The sequence below is a fragment of the Cebus imitator genome, unplaced genomic scaffold, assembly GCF_001604975.1.
Source record: "Cebus imitator isolate Cc_AM_T3 unplaced genomic scaffold, Cebus_imitator-1.0 Scaffold268, whole genome shotgun sequence".
Taxonomy (NCBI): Eukaryota; Metazoa; Chordata; class Mammalia; order Primates; family Cebidae; genus Cebus; species Cebus imitator.
In genome coordinates, this window is record NW_016107583.1 from 2267920 (window position 1) to 2287654 (window position 19735).

The 19735-nt window shown below is 38.6% G+C and overlaps 1 protein-coding gene across 5 annotated transcripts in view; it reads left to right on the forward strand.

The window, feature by feature from the left end:
* Nucleotides 1-19735, forward strand: part of HIBCH (3-hydroxyisobutyryl-CoA hydrolase) — a 142865-nt gene that overhangs the window by 54493 nt on the left and 68637 nt on the right. For all 5 annotated transcript variants that reach the window (XR_001817062.2, XM_017500711.2, XM_017500710.2 and 2 more), the window contains 4 exons: nucleotides 2810-2950; nucleotides 4818-4902; nucleotides 8539-8619; nucleotides 11448-11500. Coding sequence is in view for 4 of the 5 variants with exons in the window: in XM_017500711.2 (XP_017356200.1) it covers nucleotides 2810-2950; nucleotides 4818-4902; nucleotides 8539-8619; nucleotides 11448-11500 (360 nt within the window). In the remaining variant the exon portion in view is untranslated. The remainder of the gene's footprint in view (nucleotides 1-2809; nucleotides 2951-4817; nucleotides 4903-8538; nucleotides 8620-11447; nucleotides 11501-19735) is intronic.

Sequence of the window (19735 nt, forward strand, 5' to 3'; positions counted from 1 at the left end):
AAAAAACAGTATTTCCTAGCATTTAGAAAAATAAAAACCATGCGTATCTATCTGTAAAAAAAAAAGTGTTGTCAGACTGTTTTTCTGAGGTTCTGTAATAGTTTATCCTTCCACAGTACATTTGTTTACTTATACTCAACATAAGAATGTATCAGGCTTGTGTGTGTGTGTGTGTGTGTGTGTGTATATCAGACTTTTTGGTCATTGTCAATGTGATTACCAAATATATATTACTATTGCTAAAGTTTTGATTTGAATTTCTCGTTAGAGAATCTCAGTGAGAAATTCAAATGAAATTGAAAAGACACAACTTTGTCTGTTGTTGAATAACTGTTCCTGTAACTTTAAGTGAATATAAATGATTTTTATTTTTGTCTGATAATTTTAACAAAACTTAACTCCAATATTTAATATGCAACTTGACTTCATGAAGAACTTAATATATAAACATGTTACTTAATGCAGTCAAAAATGTATTTCTAGGTTTCATTAGATTGTTTTGCTAATAAGTATGCTGTTTAGTTTTTATTGGCCTTCTCCAGTTAAAATTTTCCAATTTCACCTTTCGATTTTACATTGCACACTATTCCCATGCAAGGTTTTAAGTGTTGTCTTTACTTAAAGGAACAAGTAAGAATGGTGGTGCCATCTTTGACAAACCTGACAAAAACAAACAATGTAGAAAGGACTCCTATTTAATAAGTAATGCTGGGAAAACTAGCTAGCCATATGTAGAAAACTGAAACTGGACCCCTTTCTTACACCTTATACAAAAATTACCTCAAGTTGGATTAAAGACTTAAATGTAAAACACCAAACCATAAAATCTCTAGAAGAAAACCTAGGCAATACCATTCAGGACATGGGCGTGGGCAAAGGCTTCATGACTAAAACACCAAAAGCAATTGCAACAAAAGCCAAAATTGACATATAGGATCTAATCAAACTAAAGAGCTTCTGTACAGCAAAAGAAACTGTCATCGGAGTGAACAGGCAACCTACAGAATGGGAGAAAATTTTTGCAATCTACCCATCTGACAAAGGGCTAATATCCAGAATCTAGAAGGAACTTAAACAGATTTACAAGAAAAAAAAATCAAGTAGAAGAGGGATATGAATAGACACTTCTCAAAAGAAGACATTTATGTGGCCAGCAAACATGAAAAAAACTCATTGTCACTGGTCATTAGAGAAATGCAAATCAAAACCTCAGTGAGATACCATCTCTTGCCAGTTAGAATGGCGATTATTAAAAAATCAAGCAACAACAGAGGCTGGTGAGGCTGTGGAGAAATAGGAACACTCTTACACTGTTGGTTAGAGTGTAAATTAGTTCAACCATTGTTGAAGACAATGTGGTGATTCCTCAAGGATCTAGAACCAGAAATACCGTTTGACCCAGCAATCCCATTACTGAGTATATACCCAAAGGATTATAAATCATTCTATAAATACACGTGCACACGTATGTTTATTGCAACACTATTTACAATAGCAAAGACTTGGAACCAACCCGGATGCCCATCAATGATAGACTGGATAAAGAAAATGTGGCACATATACACCATGGAATACTATGCAGCCATAAAAAAGACTGAGTTCATGTCCTTTGCAGGGACATAGATGAAGCTGGAAGCCATCATTCTCAGCAAACTAACATAGGAACAGAAAGCCAAACACTGCATGTTCTCTCCGTTAAGTAGGAGTTTGAACAGTGAAAACACATGGACACAGCGAGGGGAATATCATGTATTGGGGCCTGTTGGGGGGTGGGGGATAGGGGAGGGAGAACATTAGGACAAATACCGAATGCATGCAGGGCCTAAAACCTAGATGATGGGTTGATGGGTATAGCAAACCACCATGGGACATGTATACCTATGTAACAAACCTGCACATTCAGCACATGTATCCCAGTACTTAGAAAAGAATGGTGGTGTCAAGAGTCCTAATGGTTGGATATAGCAGAGTCCTGGGAAACCACTGTATAGTTAAAACTGTGTTCCTCACAGGTGTTTTATTAATACTGCAAAATACATGGGTAGTGAGACCTGGTGATTAAGTTATATTGTGTAAGGCCTTAAGTCAGTGTGCAGGCAACTTCTTCACAATTATTAAGTCTGTCATAATCTGGCTGCAAACTACTTACTCTGCCTATCGTCTCATCACTCATTTCCTCAACGCAGTGTTTGTTCCACAAATGTTTTAACATCTTAACATTTTCAAATAGTCATTGCTTATGGCTTAGCATGTGCCGTTTCCTCTGCCTGGAATTCTCGCCTCGCCTTTTTCTTGGGATGCATCAAGCCCCAACTCAAATATCACCTTTATTTTCAAGTTGACCATAGCTACAATAGTCAGAATTATTTGCCCTTTCTTCTTCTTTGCTTTCTTAGCATGTAACATAGAGTTTGATATACAGTAGTAAATTAAAAGATTTCAGAGTATTTCAGTGTCCAAGAAATTCCAGACTGGGCTCTATGATAAGTCAGCTTATTCAATTAGCTCTGAAATAAAAATTTAAAAATTTAGGAGGTGTGCGCTTTGGAATTGTTTATCTATGTAATCTAAATAACTTTAGAAACTTTAGACAAGTTTCTAAAGTTGAGCTTTGGAATTACATGATTTGCTTTGGAATTGCTCATCTATGTAATCTGAATAACTTTAGAAACTTGTCAGAAGTACCTAGTTACTCATTCCTTTGGTTATCATTAATATGTAAGATTTGCATTTGATATGTATGTTTTGATGTTGGTTTGTGATAAAAACTTAAGAAATTTTGTCATAAAGTTATTCTTTGTTTATACAGATAATGTCCAAGCACACAGATGCCACAGAAGAGGTACTATTGGAAAAAAAAGGTTGTGCAGGAGTCATAACACTAAACAGACCAAAGCTGCTAAATACATTGAATCTTAGTATGATTCAGCAGATTTATCCACAGCTAAAGGTTTGTAATTTTCTTATAGCAATTATATGGATTTTTTTTTTTAGAAGAATATCATGATAGGACATTTCTGGTATTTTCTCTCATAGAATCACATGTTTCCCTGGGATGTGTGTTTAGCTAAGCCCCATTGATTCTTGAGGCTTCAGTGCTTCACCTGTGAGGTTATTCTTGAGCATCCCTGGTGATGAGGAGTTCGATGCCTCCTGAAACAGAATCTTTGACTTTTATGTAGCATTGATTTGTTTGCGTGTTTTGGCACTCTGTGTTTCTCTGACCTTTAAACCAGTGATACTGGCTCTGCCTCTGAGGGCATGAGTACAAATCTAATTTGCTTCCACATGATGGTCTTTTCATTTGAAGACAGCTGCTTTTAAACTGCTTGTTCTGCTTTTTCTCAGAGAAGGCCATAAACTTTTCTATGTGAACAGCATGGGATAGTAGAAAAACAGGACTTAAAGTCAGACTGTCTGGTTTGAAACTTGGATTTCTATTTATTAACTGTGTTATTAACTGTGTAAGCTGAGAAAGTTAAGCTCTGTACCTCACTCTCCTCAGCTCTGAAATGGGGATGATGATATGTAAACATTAAGTCTATATAAGTACCTAATACATTCTGCTATGTAGATGTTGAACAAATACTAGTTTTCCCCTGGCTACCAATTCCTTAATTCTCATTTGATGAATCTGTCTTCCATTCTTGTGTTTCTGTTTGAGATACCTTTATAATATGTCAAAAATGTGATATATAGAAATAAGCCAACTGTTGCAATTAGAGTTGGACCAGAGTGGAAGAAATTAGAAATGTTCATGTTAGAAAACTTCTCTATTAATGTAATTAATGTAGTTCAATATTGCATGAACCTTTTGGACAATCACATCTGTTCAGCTACATCTTCCTTGTGCGTTACATATTTATTCTCTAGTAGGGGTTGAACATCCTTATTCAAAACACTACAAAATTAAAAAACTCTTTAAGCATCGACATGACTCCACAAGTGGAAAATTCCACACCTCCCTCTTGATGACTCGCAGTCAAATACAAGAGCACAACAAAATGTTTGTTCAGCATCCCTAAGGGAAAATTAATTACTTTCAGGCTATATGTATAAGGTATATATGAAACATAAAGGAATTTTGTGTTTAGACTTGGGTCCAATCCCCAAGATATCTCATAATGTGTATGCAAATATTCTAAAATCTAAAATAATCTGAAACACTTTTGGTCCCAAGCATTTCCTGTAAGGGATACTCAACCTTAGATCTATAGATTGATAGAACACCTGTTAAGTTTTCTTAACTAATTTTCTTTTTGTCCATTGTTCTAGACTTTCACATTTTCATTGGCTCTTGATTCTTTCATTCTATTTATTACCTGTCTTTACCAAACCAAAATCAGTTGCATATTTTAATCAATATCATAAGTAGTTTCATTTGTGAGGACAGAGAGCCCTGTATCAGCACAGTAGAAAGCTTATTGCTCTATTTATCAACAGTCTTGGGGTTGATTTGTTCTCCAAATTTATGTTTATGTAACTTACTATTATTAAGCCCATATTTGTTCATCTTGCTATCAAAGTTACGGCAAAGATTTCAGGTGCTGTCTTGAAATTTGGATCACACAGTGTATTCATCTAGCAGCCTTTTTGAAGTAGCCTCTACTTTATCCGAGAAAAGCAAATGAAGTTCATTCAATGAAGAATGGGATGAGATTCGTTCTTCTGGATACCTTATAGAAGAATATGTACTGCCACACGTGTATATGAATATATGATTGTATGTATATATGTGCATATGCATATAACTTTAATGAGTTTGTGTTCATAATGTGCTTATACCATCTTTTTTTTTTTTTTTTACATTTGAATAGAAGTGGGAACAAGATCCTGAAACTTTCCTGATTATTATAAAGGGAGCTGGAGAAAAGGCTTTCTGTGCTGGGGGTGATATCAGAGGTAAAAATTTTTCTGTTTCACCTGAATGCTCTTTTGCCCCACTAGAACTGATCAAGTATTGTTAAATTTTTGTAATAATTTGTAATTTGCTTTACTTTTTAGAATTTTTTGTTATAAAGTTAATACATTCTTAGAAAAAATGAATTTTAAGACTTTTATGGTTAGTATTAGCAAATGAGTGTGGCTGATTATTTTTTTCTCACTACACAGATACCCTTTTGAAATTTAAATATGTTGTCTCTCTCTGAATCATCCCAAACAAAATGTCCAGTTATGGTATATGGGTCCACTTTATATTTTAGAAGAGCTTATATTAAGCAGTTCTGCTAGTCATCAAACCTGACAATCTGGCCATGTTGAGGGGCTTGCCATTCTCCAAATATGACATGCTCTCACATGTTTCCATAACTTTTTCTATGCTTCCCACTATTCATGATCCCTAAGCAAGCGTCTTCTATGTAATTATTTATCCTGTTACATTGTAAATATATTTTTACATGTTTTTAAACATGCTGAAATAAATAAGAGAAGCTCTCCTTATTTTTCATAATTGTTCAGGTCAGTCTGTCTATACACATTTTTAAATGTTAGAAGAAACGTTTGTTCTCAGGATCCGTGTCACGTGTATATCATAACCACTATAATTGTCCATATTTTATATACAATATACTGAAACTTTACATTTGTATTTTGTTTCTTATGGAATTGGTAGGGTTCAGGTATGGTTTGTTTCCTTGTGTTTAAATTTTATATATTTGTTTGTTTATATTGTATTAACAATCTTTGGGCTTGTTCACCAAACTTATGTTTATGTAAACCATTACATTAGGAATAGGAAAAAGCTGGATTCAGGACATAATTTCAAATGCTTATTAAATTTAGCTGAATTTTAAAATTGCAGTTTAATGGAAACTTTTGATTGCTTAAACTGATCTGTTAACTGACTTGTTTTTGAATCTATTGTTTTGCTTATGACATGGATTTTTTTTTTTTTTTTTCTTTTTTGAGACAGAGCCTTGATCTTGTTGCCTAGGCTAGAGTGCAATGGCGTAGTCTCGGCTCACTGCAGCATCTACCTCCCGGGTTCAAACAATTCTCCAGCCTCAGCTTCCTGAGTAGCTGGGATTACAGGTGCCCACCCGCATGCCCAGCTAATTTTTGTATTTTTAGTAGAGACAGGGTTTCACCATGTTGGCCAGGCTGGTCTCAAACTCCTGACCTCAGGCGATCTGCCCGCCTCGGCCTCCCAACAGCATGCATATTTTTAAAATACCGCTTTTCGGCCTTAAATTAGCCTTTCTTGTGGCCTGTGATCTTGTCAGTTTACAGATAGGCAGAGCTTTATGTATTGAGTTTATTAGCTTCTTCTGGCTGAGCTATTTCTGTATATAGGCCTAATTTTATATTGACATTTTATTCTAGAATTATTGTAGTTTGCACATATAAAGCAATGGATTCAAGTCTGGGAACTTTAGTTCTTAAAAGATCATAGTTCAAGACAATAAGTGGACACTCAGAAAATTTTCAAAAATTGATTACGAAGAACATTTAATTTATATGGAACTAATTGGTTAGAATAAAAATTGTATCAGAAAAAATTAGAAGGAAATTTGAGAAGGTTTTTGAGATAAAAGAGCTTCATTCCAAAGGCAATAAAACTTATATTCCTTTCCTTTTATAATTGGTAAGCAGTGATAAGATCTGAATAAAGGACAGTAGGCAAAGACCAACAGTCTTTTTTATTTGTTTAGGTATATATCAGTGAAACCTCAGAATGACAAAAGTAGATGTCAGATTTTTCTTTTAAAAACCAGGAAAAGAAGTCAACATATGGAACATTTTGAAGGAAGAGATGTCAGAATTCCAGAGTACGAGGCCCAGGCAGGCAGATCATCTGAGGTTGGGAGACCAGGCTGGCCAACATGGTGAAACCCTGTCTCTAGTAAAAATACAAAAATTAGCTGGGCGTGTTGGTGCACACCTGTACCCCCAACTACATGGGAGGCTGAGGCAGGAGAATAACTTGAACCCGGGAGATGAGGGTTGTAGTGAGCCAAGAATGTGCCACTCTGTTCTAGCCTGGGCAACAGAGTGAGATTCTATCTCAAAGCAAACAAAAAAGAGAATTCTAGAGTTAGTGTAAAAATTTGTAGACATTTTGTATGTAATACTTTCCCAAAAAAGAGGAAACTTTTCTATGAAATGTTTAGTTTGTGTTTTAATACATAATATTCATAGGACTTAAAGACAGGAAAGGCATATGAGCTTTTAGTATATAAAAGAGAAAACTTTGATAACAGTCTTCAAATTGATTGGAGGAAAAATATGGTAGGAGATGTGAACTCTGGGTTAAAGAAGATTGCAATAGAAGTGAAACCATTTGATAGTGTTCACTATTCAGTAGATGTTTACTGGGCATTTGTTTTCTAAGCCAGGCAGTAGTATGCTGTAGCAATGTCTTTGAGAAGTTACATTTCTATTGATATTAATAAAAATGTCAGTATGTTGTTTGCCTGTCTAGCATCACCTTTGTCCTTTTGTCTTTTAAAACTGTTTCATTCTTGATTTTACTCCTTTCTTGACACTGAGCCTTTGTAGGGTACTGCTTCCCCTACTCATAATTTTTCTTCCTGTTATTTTCTAGGAAATTCTTATCTACCTCTTCAAACTTGGCTTAGGGTTTACCTTTTCAGATTTGGCTTAGGGTTACCTCTTATAGGAAGCCTACTTTGAATTAATTACACATCTCCTACTCCCATTACCACAGCACCCCATCCGTATAGGACAAAGAATGTGTTTTAGTAGTCTCTTTCTTATCAGTCTGAACTCCAGGACAGCCATCTTATATTGCTGTCTCATTATTTGCAATACCTAAAACAGTACTTGGTACTTAATATATGCTCAAAAAATGTTTATGGGGGAAATGAATGTGGCAGAAATATTTAAGGACATGCAACACATTGTGGTACTATACACACATATATAATACATTTTGTATTAAGATATATTACCAAAGGAAATGTATGTCTAACAAATGTTAATTTAGGTGCTAGGGAAAATAATCAAAAAAAAATGCAGTTTGTTGCAATTATATTATTATTTTTTAAAGAGAAGGTTCACTCCTCTGTCCAGGCCAGAGTATAATGGTGTGATTCATGGCTCACTGTAGCCTCGGTATCCTGGACTCAAGTGATCCTTCCACCTCAGCCTCCTGAGCAACTGGGACTACAGGCACGTGGCACCATACCAGCTAATTAAAAATTTTTTGTAGAGACAGGGTCTCACCATGTTGTACAGGTTGGTTTCAGACTTCTGGCCTCAAGCAATCCTCCCACCTGGTTTCTCAAAGTGCTGGGATTATAGGACTTGAGCCACCATGCCCAGCCTATAATTTCTAATCTAACATTTTGTAAGAAGCAATGGAAAACAAGAATAGGAATTCTTGCCTTGAAGCTTTGACTTTGGACTATGGATGTGTTACTGCAATATGTCTATGGCAGGGGCAACTTCAAAATTTTAACAAGTCATTTTAGAGTGCTCCCTTTCCCCCAGTATTTAATTATCATAATACTTTTAATCTAGTTGATGGTGCTGGCTATTAAATCATTTTTTTGATTTGTAATCTTTCCTTTCTAGTGATCTCGGAAGCTAAAAATGCAAACCAGGAGTTAGCTCCAGTTTTCTTCAGAGAAGAATATATGCTGAACAATGCTATTGGTATGTGTGTGCTGCTCAGAGCTTTGGAAATGGAATCAAAAAATGAGGTGGACAGTATACTTTGTCAAAAATGTATTCAATAGACATTCTTACTTAAACTTTTAATACCATGTGCCAGGCATAAATAAAGATGATTAAACTATTTTGAGTGCTTATTTCAGTCAAAATAGTTTAATCAACTTTAATATTAGTTGATGCAGTTTCTTCATTGTGTCGATGCTCTTTACCATTTGGTATGTTTTTGTAGTGGCTGGTACTGGTTGTTCTTTTCTATGTTTAGTGCTTCTTTCAGGAGCTCTTGTAAGACAGGCCAGGTGGTGATGAAATCTCTCAGCAATTGCTTATTCTTTAAGGATTTGATTTCTCCTTCGCTTACGAATCTTAGTTTTGCTGGATAAGAAATTCTGGGTTGAAAGTTCTTTTCTTTAAGGATGTTGAATATTGGCCCCCACTCTCTTCTGGTTTGTAGGGTTTCTGCTGAGAGATCTGCTGTGAGTCTGATGGGCTTCCCTTTGTGGGTAACCGGACCTTTCTCTCTGGCTGCCCTTAGCATTTTTTCCTTCATTTCAACCCTGGTGAATCTGACGATTATGTGCCTTGGGGTTGCTCTTCTTGAGGAATATCTTTGTGGTGGTCTCTGTATTTTTTGGATTTGAATGTTTGCCTGCCTTGTTAGGCTGGAGAAGTTTTCCTGGATAATATCCTGAAGAGTGTTTTTTAGCTTGGATTCATTCTCCCCATCACATTCAGGTATACTGATCAAGCATAGATTAGGTCTTTCCACATAATCCCATATTTCTTTGTGGCTTTGTTCATTTCTTTTCACTTTTTTTTCTCTAATCTTGCCTTCTCGTTTTATTTCATTGAGTTGATATTCAATCTCTGATATCCTTTCTTCTGCTTGATCAATTCAGCTATTGAAACTTGTGTATGCTTTGTGAAGTTCTCATGCTGTGTTTTTCAGTTCCATCAAGTCATTTGTTTTTCTCTGTGCTGGTTATTCTAGGTAGCATTTTGTTTAATCTTTTTTCAAGATTTTTAGTTTCTTTGCATTGGATTAGAACATGTTCCTTTAGCTCAGAGAAGTTTGTTATTATCTACCTTCTGAAGCCTGCTTCTGTCAGTTCTTTAAACTCAGTCTCCATCCTGTTTTGTTCCCTTGCTGGTGAGGAATTGTGATCCCTTGGAGGAGAGACATTCTGGTCTTTGATGATTTCATCCTTTTTGTGCTGGTTTCTTCCCATCTTCGTGGATTTGTCTACCCTTGATCTTTGAAGTTGCTGACTTTCAGATGGGGTCTCTGAGTGGATGTCCTTTCTGTTGATGTTGAAGCTATTTCTTTTTGTTTTTTTGGTTTTCCTTCCAATAGGCCCCTCTGCTGTAGGACTGCTGGAGGTCCACTCCAGACCTTGCTTGCCTGGGAATCACCCCCGGGGGCTGCAGAACAGCAAGTGTTGCTGCCTAATCTTTCTTCTGGTAGCTTTATCCCAGAAGTGTACCCACCAGTCATCAGCCAGAGCTCTCCTGTATGTGTCATCTTTTTGGTTATGCAGGGGTCAAGGAGTCATTTGAGGAGGCAGTCTGTCCCTTGTCTGCTTGCAGGGGCGCTGCTGGGCTGCCACGGGCTCAGTCCAGCTGCTGTGTAAGTTTCCTCTGGCTTTTGTTTACACAGGTAAGATCAGCTATGGCGGATGCCTTTCCCCAGTCGAGCTTGATCATCCCAGGTCAAGGTTGAATTGATGTACTGGCTGTGAAACTCTCAAGTGAGAGGGCTTTAGTTTACTGGTCTTTATTGGAGTGGGACCCACCAAGCCATATCACGTGTCTCCCTGCTTTCAGCTCCCCCTTTTTCTGGGGAGTAGGAAGTTCCATCCGGCAGTTGCTCTCAGTGCTAGTCAAAACATCTGCCCAGATCTGTGCCAATGACCTGCAGTGCTGGCTGCAGCTGCCGCTCAGATCTGTGCTAGTAACTTGCAGTGCTTTTCAGTCCGGCTGGGATCTCCTTGCCTGTGGGTTGCAAAGGCCATGGGAGAATCGCAATATCTGAACTGGAGTACCAGAGGGGAAGGGTCCCTGATCCTCTGTCCAGTGTTTCACTTCCCAGATGGGACAGCGCCCTGCCCTGCCTCGTTCTGCCCTACTTGGGCTATACCCACTGTCCAGCCAGTCCCATTGAAATGAACCTGGTACCTTGGTTGGCAATACAGAGATCGCTTGCCTTCTGTGTTGTTCTCGCTGGGAACTGTGCTCTGGAGCTGTTCCTATTTGGCCATCTTGGCAGAAATCCTTTTTTATTTTTGAAAGATAGGGTCTTGCTCTGTTGCCCAGGCTGGAGTTCAGTGGCATGATTGCAGCTCACTGCATCCTCAACCTCCAATGCTTAAGTGATAAAGTGTTCTTCCCACCTCAGCCTCCTGAGCAGCTGGGGCTACAGATGCCTGCCACAACACCTGGCTTTTTTTTTTTTTTTTTTTTTAAAAGAGACGAGATGTTGCTTTATTGTCCAGGGTGGTCTCATACTCCTGGCCTTGAGCAATCCTTCTACCTTGGCCTCCCAAAGAGCTGAGATTACAGGTGTGAGCCACCACACTGGGCCCTGGCTTTTGTTTAAAATGGAAGGTTATGTTGTTAAATGATAATGAATAGATAATCAGGATTGTGTTGGATTGACATTTAAAAATATGTATTTTACAAGCCATTTAGTTTTCTTTGGTGTTTCTTGCTAAAATTTCCTAGAGAAAATCTTTATAGTATATATAATGTGATATTTTAGAAAAAGGGAAGTATTTTAAACACTATAACTAAAATTGCAGCTCTCTTTCTTTCAGCTTCTTGCCAGAAACCTTATGTTGCACTTCTTCATGGAATTACAATGGGTGGGGTAAGTAGACTTTTTACTCTGATCATTAATATGAGTGAGTTGTATTAAAAATAAGTTAATAATAAGCAGAAATGAGGTGATGAATGTAATATAATAGATCTCATTGAAACAAAATTGTGTGGATTTTGGATCCTGACAGATTTGGTATATAATATTTGCTTATAGTACTTTTAGACTGTCCCAACCCAAAAGAATATTTTATGTTCTTAATTATGTTATATGGCCAGGCATGGTGCCTTGTGCCTATAATCTCAGCACTTTGAGAGGCTGAGGCAGACAAATCACTTGAGGTCAGGAGTTCGAGACCAGTGTGGCCTCTATGGCGAAACCCTGTCTGTACTAAAAATACAAAAATTAGCATGGTGGCACACACCCATAATCCCAGCTACTCTGGAGGCTGACACACAAGAATTGTTGGAACCCAGGAGGTGGAGCTTGCAGTGAGCTGAGATCACATCACTGTACTCCAGCCTGGGTGATGGAGTGATACTGACTCAAAACAAAACAAAACAAAAACTCTCTTTCTATAAATATAACATGTATGTTACATGCTATTTTAACTTTTTTAATTAGCAAGTTTTTTTTAAGCAATGGAAACTTATTATGTTTTTATCTTTTAATATATAGAGCCTTTTTTCTACTTACAAATAAACTGATTGTTTCCAAGAGCTTCAGATGAGAAACTGGAATGTTGAGTTTTTTTTTTTTTTTTTTTAAACTCAGTATTAGATATTTGGTTGCCTAAATTGTACCTGTTGTGCAAAATTAAACCTTAGTGGAAGTGTTTGGATTCTTTATGAAGTTCTCTGTAACTGCATTTCTGCCAGTTGACAAATATTCTTTACACAGAAGTCTAAAGTGTAACTGACATTGATTAACCTGACCTGGAGTTAGAGAAATAATTACAAAACAAGTGGTACATTGTATGGCACTGACAAAGATTAGCCTTTAAAGAGGTGAGGGGTCAGAATGGGTCTTCATGGCAGGAAAGGGCTGCATGGAGAAGATGGTGAACTGAACTGAGCCTAGAAAAGGTAGTGGAGGAGAGAAGAACTAATGTCTTTTCCTCACCAATTGCAGAGGTCATGACCATTACCCATATAACAAAAAACAGATTAACAATAGAGAAGCTTAACAAATTTATTTAATCAAAGTTTTGCATTACATAGGAGCCCTCAGAAATGCAGACCCGAAGTCCCACAGATCTGGGAAAAACTGTATTTTTGTGTGTAAGTTCAGTGAACAGTGGACAGTCAGTCATATAGAAATATGATTGGACAAAAAGGATATTATCCAATAGTAACAAATGGGGGAACTTAGGCTTGTTTGTTGAGATTCTTCTTGGCCTCTCTGTGTAACATTCCTTTCCTCCAGGCATAGGGTGGGACCCTTGTCACATGAGGGTTTAATGACTTCAAGGCCGGGTGTGATGGTTCATGCCTGTCATCCTAGCACTTTGGAAGACTGAGGTGGGTGAATCGCTTGAGGACAGGAGTTTGAGACCAGCCTGGGCAACATGGCAAAACCCCATTTCTACTAAAAATACAAAAATTAGCTGGGTGTGGTGGTGCCCACCGGTAGTCCCAGCTACTCGGGAGGCTGAGGCACAAGAATTGCTTGAACCTGGAATGGGGAGGTTGTAGCGAGCTGAGATCATGCCACTGCACTCGAGCTTGGACAACAGAGTGAAACTCTGTCTCAAAAAAAGACATACTTTCAGAAGATGTAGCTTAGAGAATTTCTTTACCGCTAGTTGTCCTACAGAAAGGAGAGGGAAAGTCACAATGGCCTTCAAGTGGCTGTAGTTTGGGGTAGCATGTCCTGAGCCGCGACAATAGGTAGGACATAGGTAGGTAGGGCCCAGGTAGGTAGGTAGCATAAGGCCAAAGGGTAGAATTTCAAAAATTCCACCTGTTCAATGTTTTAGGGAGTTTAGTTATTTGGAATACAGGAAGTCCCCCCTTTGTTCTAAGAATCACTCAATATAAGCACTGGGAATTGCTTAGATCTTGCACATCATTTTGGGAAGGGATTCTTTTAGCAAGGGCGATCTGTACCTCTCTGTTTGGCAGAAACTGAGCCTAGGTTGGTTGTGCTTTAACATGGGGAAAATGAAAGCTCTCCGAAAAAAATACTGCAGAATAAGAAGAAGGGAGAGAATCTGAAGCACTGAAGGAAGAGTTGCCCTGTCAATGTGAAAGGAACCGGGAAAAAATGAAGACAAAAACAGTGGGCATGCTGTACAGCACGTAAAAATAAATGTGGCTCCATTAAATCAGGAAAGAAATCCCATAAGGAGAGAGCAAACGCAGATGAAAGGGCTACAAGTTGAAAAGGGAAGCAGATAACAGGGAGGATGACTGGGAACTAATATATGGTAGCAAAACTGACATTCCATTTTTAAAGACAATAGACTAGAAAGAGGTGAATTTAATGTTATGGATAGCGAAGTATCTGTGAAGAACAAACTTGTGAAACTCACAAAGCATTAAAAAACTATAAAGTGATGAAAATGAATGTTTTGAGGTAATGACTATGAAAGTTACTGGGAACCCAACGAAGGAAAGAAATCCCATAAGGAGAGAACAAACTCAGATGAAAGGGCTACAAGTTGAAAAAGGGAAACAGTTAAATAAACTCCGTAAAAATGGATTTACTTTCTCAGACACTTGGAACAGAAATGATGGTCAGATATAATGAAAGAAGACTTTTTTTTTTTTTTTTAGACGGAGTTTCACTCATGTTACCCAGGCTGGAGTGCAATGGCGCGATCTCGGCTCACCGCAACCTCCGCCTCCTGGGTTCAGGCAATTCTCCTGCCTCAGCCTCCTGAGTAGTTGGGATTACAGGCATGCGCCACCATGCCCAGCTAATTTTTTGTATTTTTAGTAGAGACGGGGTTTCACCATGTTGACCAGGATGGTCTCGATCTCTTGACCTCGTGATCCACCCGCCTTGGCCTCCCAAAGTGCTGGGATTACAGGCTTGAGCCACCGCGCCCGGCTGAAAGAAGACTTTAAGTAAAAACAAAAACTCCCAACTTCAGATATGTATAATTAAGGGAAACAGAAAATTTCAGATAAGATCAGTGGAAGGGGACCCACACCTAGGTAAAAGTTCAGGTTAAGTTTTTAAAATTACAAGCCTTAAGAAGAAAAAGCTAACTATGAGTTGAGTCAGGCCAAGGAATCAAGGTAAATGGGGATAATTAGTGAATATAGGTTATATACAGATTTCTTCAGATTTCTCTGTTACACAATGTGGCAGAAGTCAATGGGTTGAGAAGTTGTGAACTCAAGTAGTTAGGACCCAAGAGTTTTCTACTCAACTAAGTTGTTATTTAGTATAAATATAAAAAATCTTATCAGTAATGGTAAATATATTGCTGACATATTATTGAGAGTATTTCAATAAATATTTTGTCTAGTTGAGCAAGAGATCACTTAAAGTTCCACCTCAAGACTCCTTCTAATATGAAAGGATTGGTAAACTGCCCTTTGGTGCTATAAGTGGGCAGAACTTCCATCTTTTTACAGAAGCCTGAGAATCATTGTTCTAGCACACCACATCTGCATGCACTGGCCATGTTCTTTAGTACTAGGGCTTGTATAGGTTGGTACAGTGTTTGTATATATTCTTCATATGTAATAACCAAGAATATTTATTTCAAAAGATAAGACTGCAGTGAAACAGATCAACATAATGTCTTGAATAGATGAAGTAAAGATGCTGGTCTCTGTTTTCAGTATTTACTTTAAAGAACATACATGATTTTCGAATAAAGATATACTTTATATCAGCCTTTCTTAACCAGAATTAATTCTTAGTGCCCTAAAACATTCTTGGGTTTGCCGAAAGAATCAGTCTCTAGGCTGGGGCCTAGCAGTCTGTTTGAACAAGCCAAGCCCTCCAAGTTCCTGAGTCGCGTTAATTTGAGAACTGTGGCTCCAAGCTATCCATTGAATGTAATGAATTATCTCCAATTTCTGTCCTGTGCTTCTTGAATGGTACTAATTATATATCATCCTTGGCAGAATTGAGAATATAATCACATCATTTGCAGTCATCAGTGGTTCAGATGAGGAACCCCTGAGAAAGTTTGTTTTACACTATATTTAATCAGCTCCCTCAAAGAAAATCGTGTCTTTTCTTCCATCAGATATGCCTAACTATATGCATCCTTGAAGACTGAGGTTCTACTTTCTTTTTTAATAGAAATAAATAGTAAGGATTGAGCATCTCTTGTCTGAAATGCTTAGGACCAGGAGTGTTTTGGATTTTGGAATATTTACACTACTTTTCAGTTTAGTATCCTAAATCCAAAAATCTAAAATCTGAAATATTTGGAGCACCAACATGGTACTCAAAGAAAATGCTCATTGGAGCGTTTCAGATTTCAGAGTTTTGGATTCAGGATGCTCAACTTATACTACAATTAGATGTGATTTCTTCTTCCTTTGAGTCAGTGCTTTCAGTCTGTACTCTAAATTTGGTGTTTGTACTTTACTGTTACTTTCTTCCCAATTGTAATAGATGGCCTGGAAAGGGCAAGGATTATCCTACCTTTGTTGTTGTTGGCCTTCTCATAACAACTAGGAATGCACAGTTATAATTTTTAAACAATTCTACCCTAAATAGTAAACATCTTGTGTAGCCTTTGAAAGAGTAAAGAACAGGCTGGAAGTGAACAGCCTCTTTCTTTTAGTGGTGGGATTTTGTATTTATCTTGGTTTTGAAGGCCACACTTTTCACTTCTCATGTACAAACTTCCGTGATTTGAATATAGGTTGTCCCCACCAAAACCCATGTTGAGACTGTTTCCCAATGTGGTGGTGTTGGGAAATGGTGCCTTTAAGAGGTGATTATGTTGTTAAGATGGATTAGTGTCTTTCTTGCAAGACTGGGTTAGTTCTTGTGGAATGGTTTCTGTGAGAGCAGATCGTTGTAAAGTGAGGTTGCCTCCCATGTTTTGCCGTTTTTACAGATGCCTGGTACCTCTTCCATTTCTCTGCCATGTTTTCATGTAGCATAAGGCCCTCACCAGAAGCTGCCAGATGCAGCATCTCAATCTTGAACTTTCCAGCTTGTAGAACCATTACCTAAATAAACCTGTTTTTCAATTTTATTTTATAAATCACCCAGTCTGTGGTATTCTGTTACAGTAGCACAAAATGGACTGAGACAGAAAATTGATACTGAGAAGTGGGGCTGTTGCTAATAACAAATACCTGAAAATGTGGAAGTGGCTTTGGAATTGGGTAATGGATGGACACTTGAAAGAGCTTGGAGGAGCAGGATAGAAAAAAAAGCCCTCTATTGCTGTGAATGGAGCATTAAGGGTGATTCTGGTGAGGACTCAGAAGAAGGCAAGGCTAGGGAAACTGGGACTTCTTAGAGATTATTTAAATGGTCATGAGCAGAATGCCAATAGAAATATGAACAGTAATGGCCATTTTGATGAGGTCTCAGATGAAAATGAGGAACAAGATACTGGAGTAAAGAGCATCCTTGTAATAAAGTGACGAAGAACCTGACTGGATTTTGTCCATGACTGAGGGCTCTATGGAATTCACGATTTTAGAACAATGAATTAGAATGTCTGGAAGAAGACCTATCTAATCAGCAAAGCATTCAGGCTGCTGCATGGCTACTTCTAATGACTTACATTAAGCTGTGAGAAGGAAAAAGACTGAAGATGAAATTTATAATCAAAAGGGAAAGAAAAGAAGATTTGGAAAACTCTCAGCCTGGCCATGTAAAGAATGAAAAAACTTTTTGAGAGAGGAAACCAAGGTATGGCCCAGCAATTTTTGCTAAGGAGAGTGGTACTTACAGGTTATCAAGACAAGGGGAGAAAGACCCTGAAGGCATTTCAGAGATCTTTGAGCCTCTGTTTCTCATCACAGGCCCAGAGCTCTAGCACAAATCGTTTTGGGTGATGGGCTTGGGCCTCCCCGTACGAGCTTACCACCCAGGGCTGCTTTGGGTTTCTGCTCCCAGAATTCCAGAACAGTGCTCCTCAGTTGCCCCCACTGTGGCTCATGTGGCCCCAGGTGTAGCTTGACCTGCAGCTCCAGAAGATATGAGCCATAAGCTTTGGTGGCATCCATGTGGTGCTAATTGTGCAGGTTGTCAGAAAGCAGAGCTAGGAAGGCATGGGAGCCTCTACCTAGATTTCAATGGATATTTAGACAGTCTGGTGTCCAGGCAGAGACTTGCTGCAGGAGTGGAGCCACCACAGGGAGCCCCTTCTGGGTAATGCCAAGTGGAATTGTGAGGTCAGAGCTAGAGCTGCCCTTGAAATTCTAGAGCTGTTGACCCACTGGCAACATGGCACCAGTTTGCAACTTCGAGCTGAAGTGTGGGCTTGTTCGCAGTGGATCCGTACAGGTCTTCAGTAACTTGATTCTTGCCTCCTTAAAGGAAAGAATTTGTCCAAGGGACATAAGGCAGAGTGAGAGACCAAGGCAAGTTTTTGAGCAGGAGTGAGAGTTTATTAAAAAGTTTTAGAGCAGGAGCAATAGGAAGTAAAGTACACTTGGTAGAGGGCCAAGCAAGCAACTTGAGAGATTCAAGTGTTCTGTTTGGCCTTTGACTTGGGGTTTTATACATTGGCATGGTTCTGGGGTTTGAGTTTCTTATCCCTTGATTTTTCCTTGGGGTGGCTTGTCCACATGTGCACTGGTCTGCCAGCATACTAGAGGGGCCACGTGCTCCGTGTGTTTACTCAAGTTGTGCGTGTGCTCATTTGAGGCATTTTTCCCTTGCTAGTTGAACATTTTTGGAGGAAGGTCATATATCAGTTAAACTTTGCCATTTTGCATCTTAGTGCACATGCTTGTATCTACTTGCCCAGCTCCTGAGATCTTAATGGGAAGCTGCTGATCATTAGCTTCAGGTGTTTTCTTTCTACTGGGAGACTGCCTGTCCCTGCTGCTAGCTGCGACGAATTATTATTTTAGGGAGACTGTTTAACCACCTGACCATCACTTGATGGTCACCTGACATTCTAGGGTTGTGTTGGGGGTGAGGGGGGTGAGGGGGGTGGGGGGATGGGGCTCTGCCCAGCTCTTGTCTGCCTAGCTACCTACGCTTAACTGGCCAAGTCCAGAAAGCTCTGGGGGCAGGTTATTTGATACCTTGAGGGCCCACCTCCCCACTCCCACCCCGTTGTGCACAGGATTCAGACATGGAATTGAAAGAGGTAACTCTCTACCTTTAAGAGTTAATGTCGTCTTTCCCAGGTTTTAGACTTGCTTAAGGCATGTTACTCCTTTCTTTTGACCCATTTCTCCCTTTTAGAATGGGAATGTATACCCTATACCTGTCCTACCATTGTATCTTGGAAGTAGATAACTTGTTTTGATTTCACAGGCTTCACAGATGGGACCCTGGACTTTGGAATTTTGAGTTGCTCCTGAAACAAGTTAATGTTTTGGAGATACAGAGATGGAGTCAATGTTTGTGTGTGTGAGAAGGATATGAGTTTGGGAGGGCAGGCATGGAATGCTATGGTTTGAATATTTGTCCCCACTGAAACTCATGTTGAAACTTAATCCTGAATGTAACAGTATTAAGAAGTGGGGCCTTTAAGTGGTGATGGGGTCATGAGGGTAATTTGATCCATTCATGGATTAATGGGCTATCACAGGAAGAATGGTTTAATTACTATGGGAATGGATCTGTTATAAAAGCCAGTTTGGCATGCTCTTGCTCCCTCACTAGATGATGCCTTTCACTGCTGGGCTCTGAATAGTCCCCACCAGCAAGAAGGCCCTTAACAGATTCGGCCCCTCAACCTTGGGTTTCCCAATCTCCAGAAGAGCTGTGAGAAATAATTTCCTTTTCTTTATAAATTACCCAGTCTCAGATATTCAGTTATAGCAACAGAAAACTTAAGACACCAGCATTTCTTTTTTTTTTTTTTTTTTTTTTTTTTTTTTTTTTCTTTTTTTTTTTTTTTTTTTATTTTATCTATTTAACTTTAGGTGCATGCTATATCTGGCATTTCTCCCCATGTTGTCCCTCCCCACCCCCCCACCCCCCGATGTCTCTCCCCATTTCTTAATATAAGATGTTTTATGAACTCTAGCTTCTGAAAATGTAATCTTCTAGATCATTGGCTCTCAACCTTGTTTGCACTTTAGAATCATTTGGAAGTCTTTTTAAAATCCCAGTGCCTAGGCTTTCCTTACCTCCCTTAATCACTAAATTGGATAGTGGTGTGAGACCTAG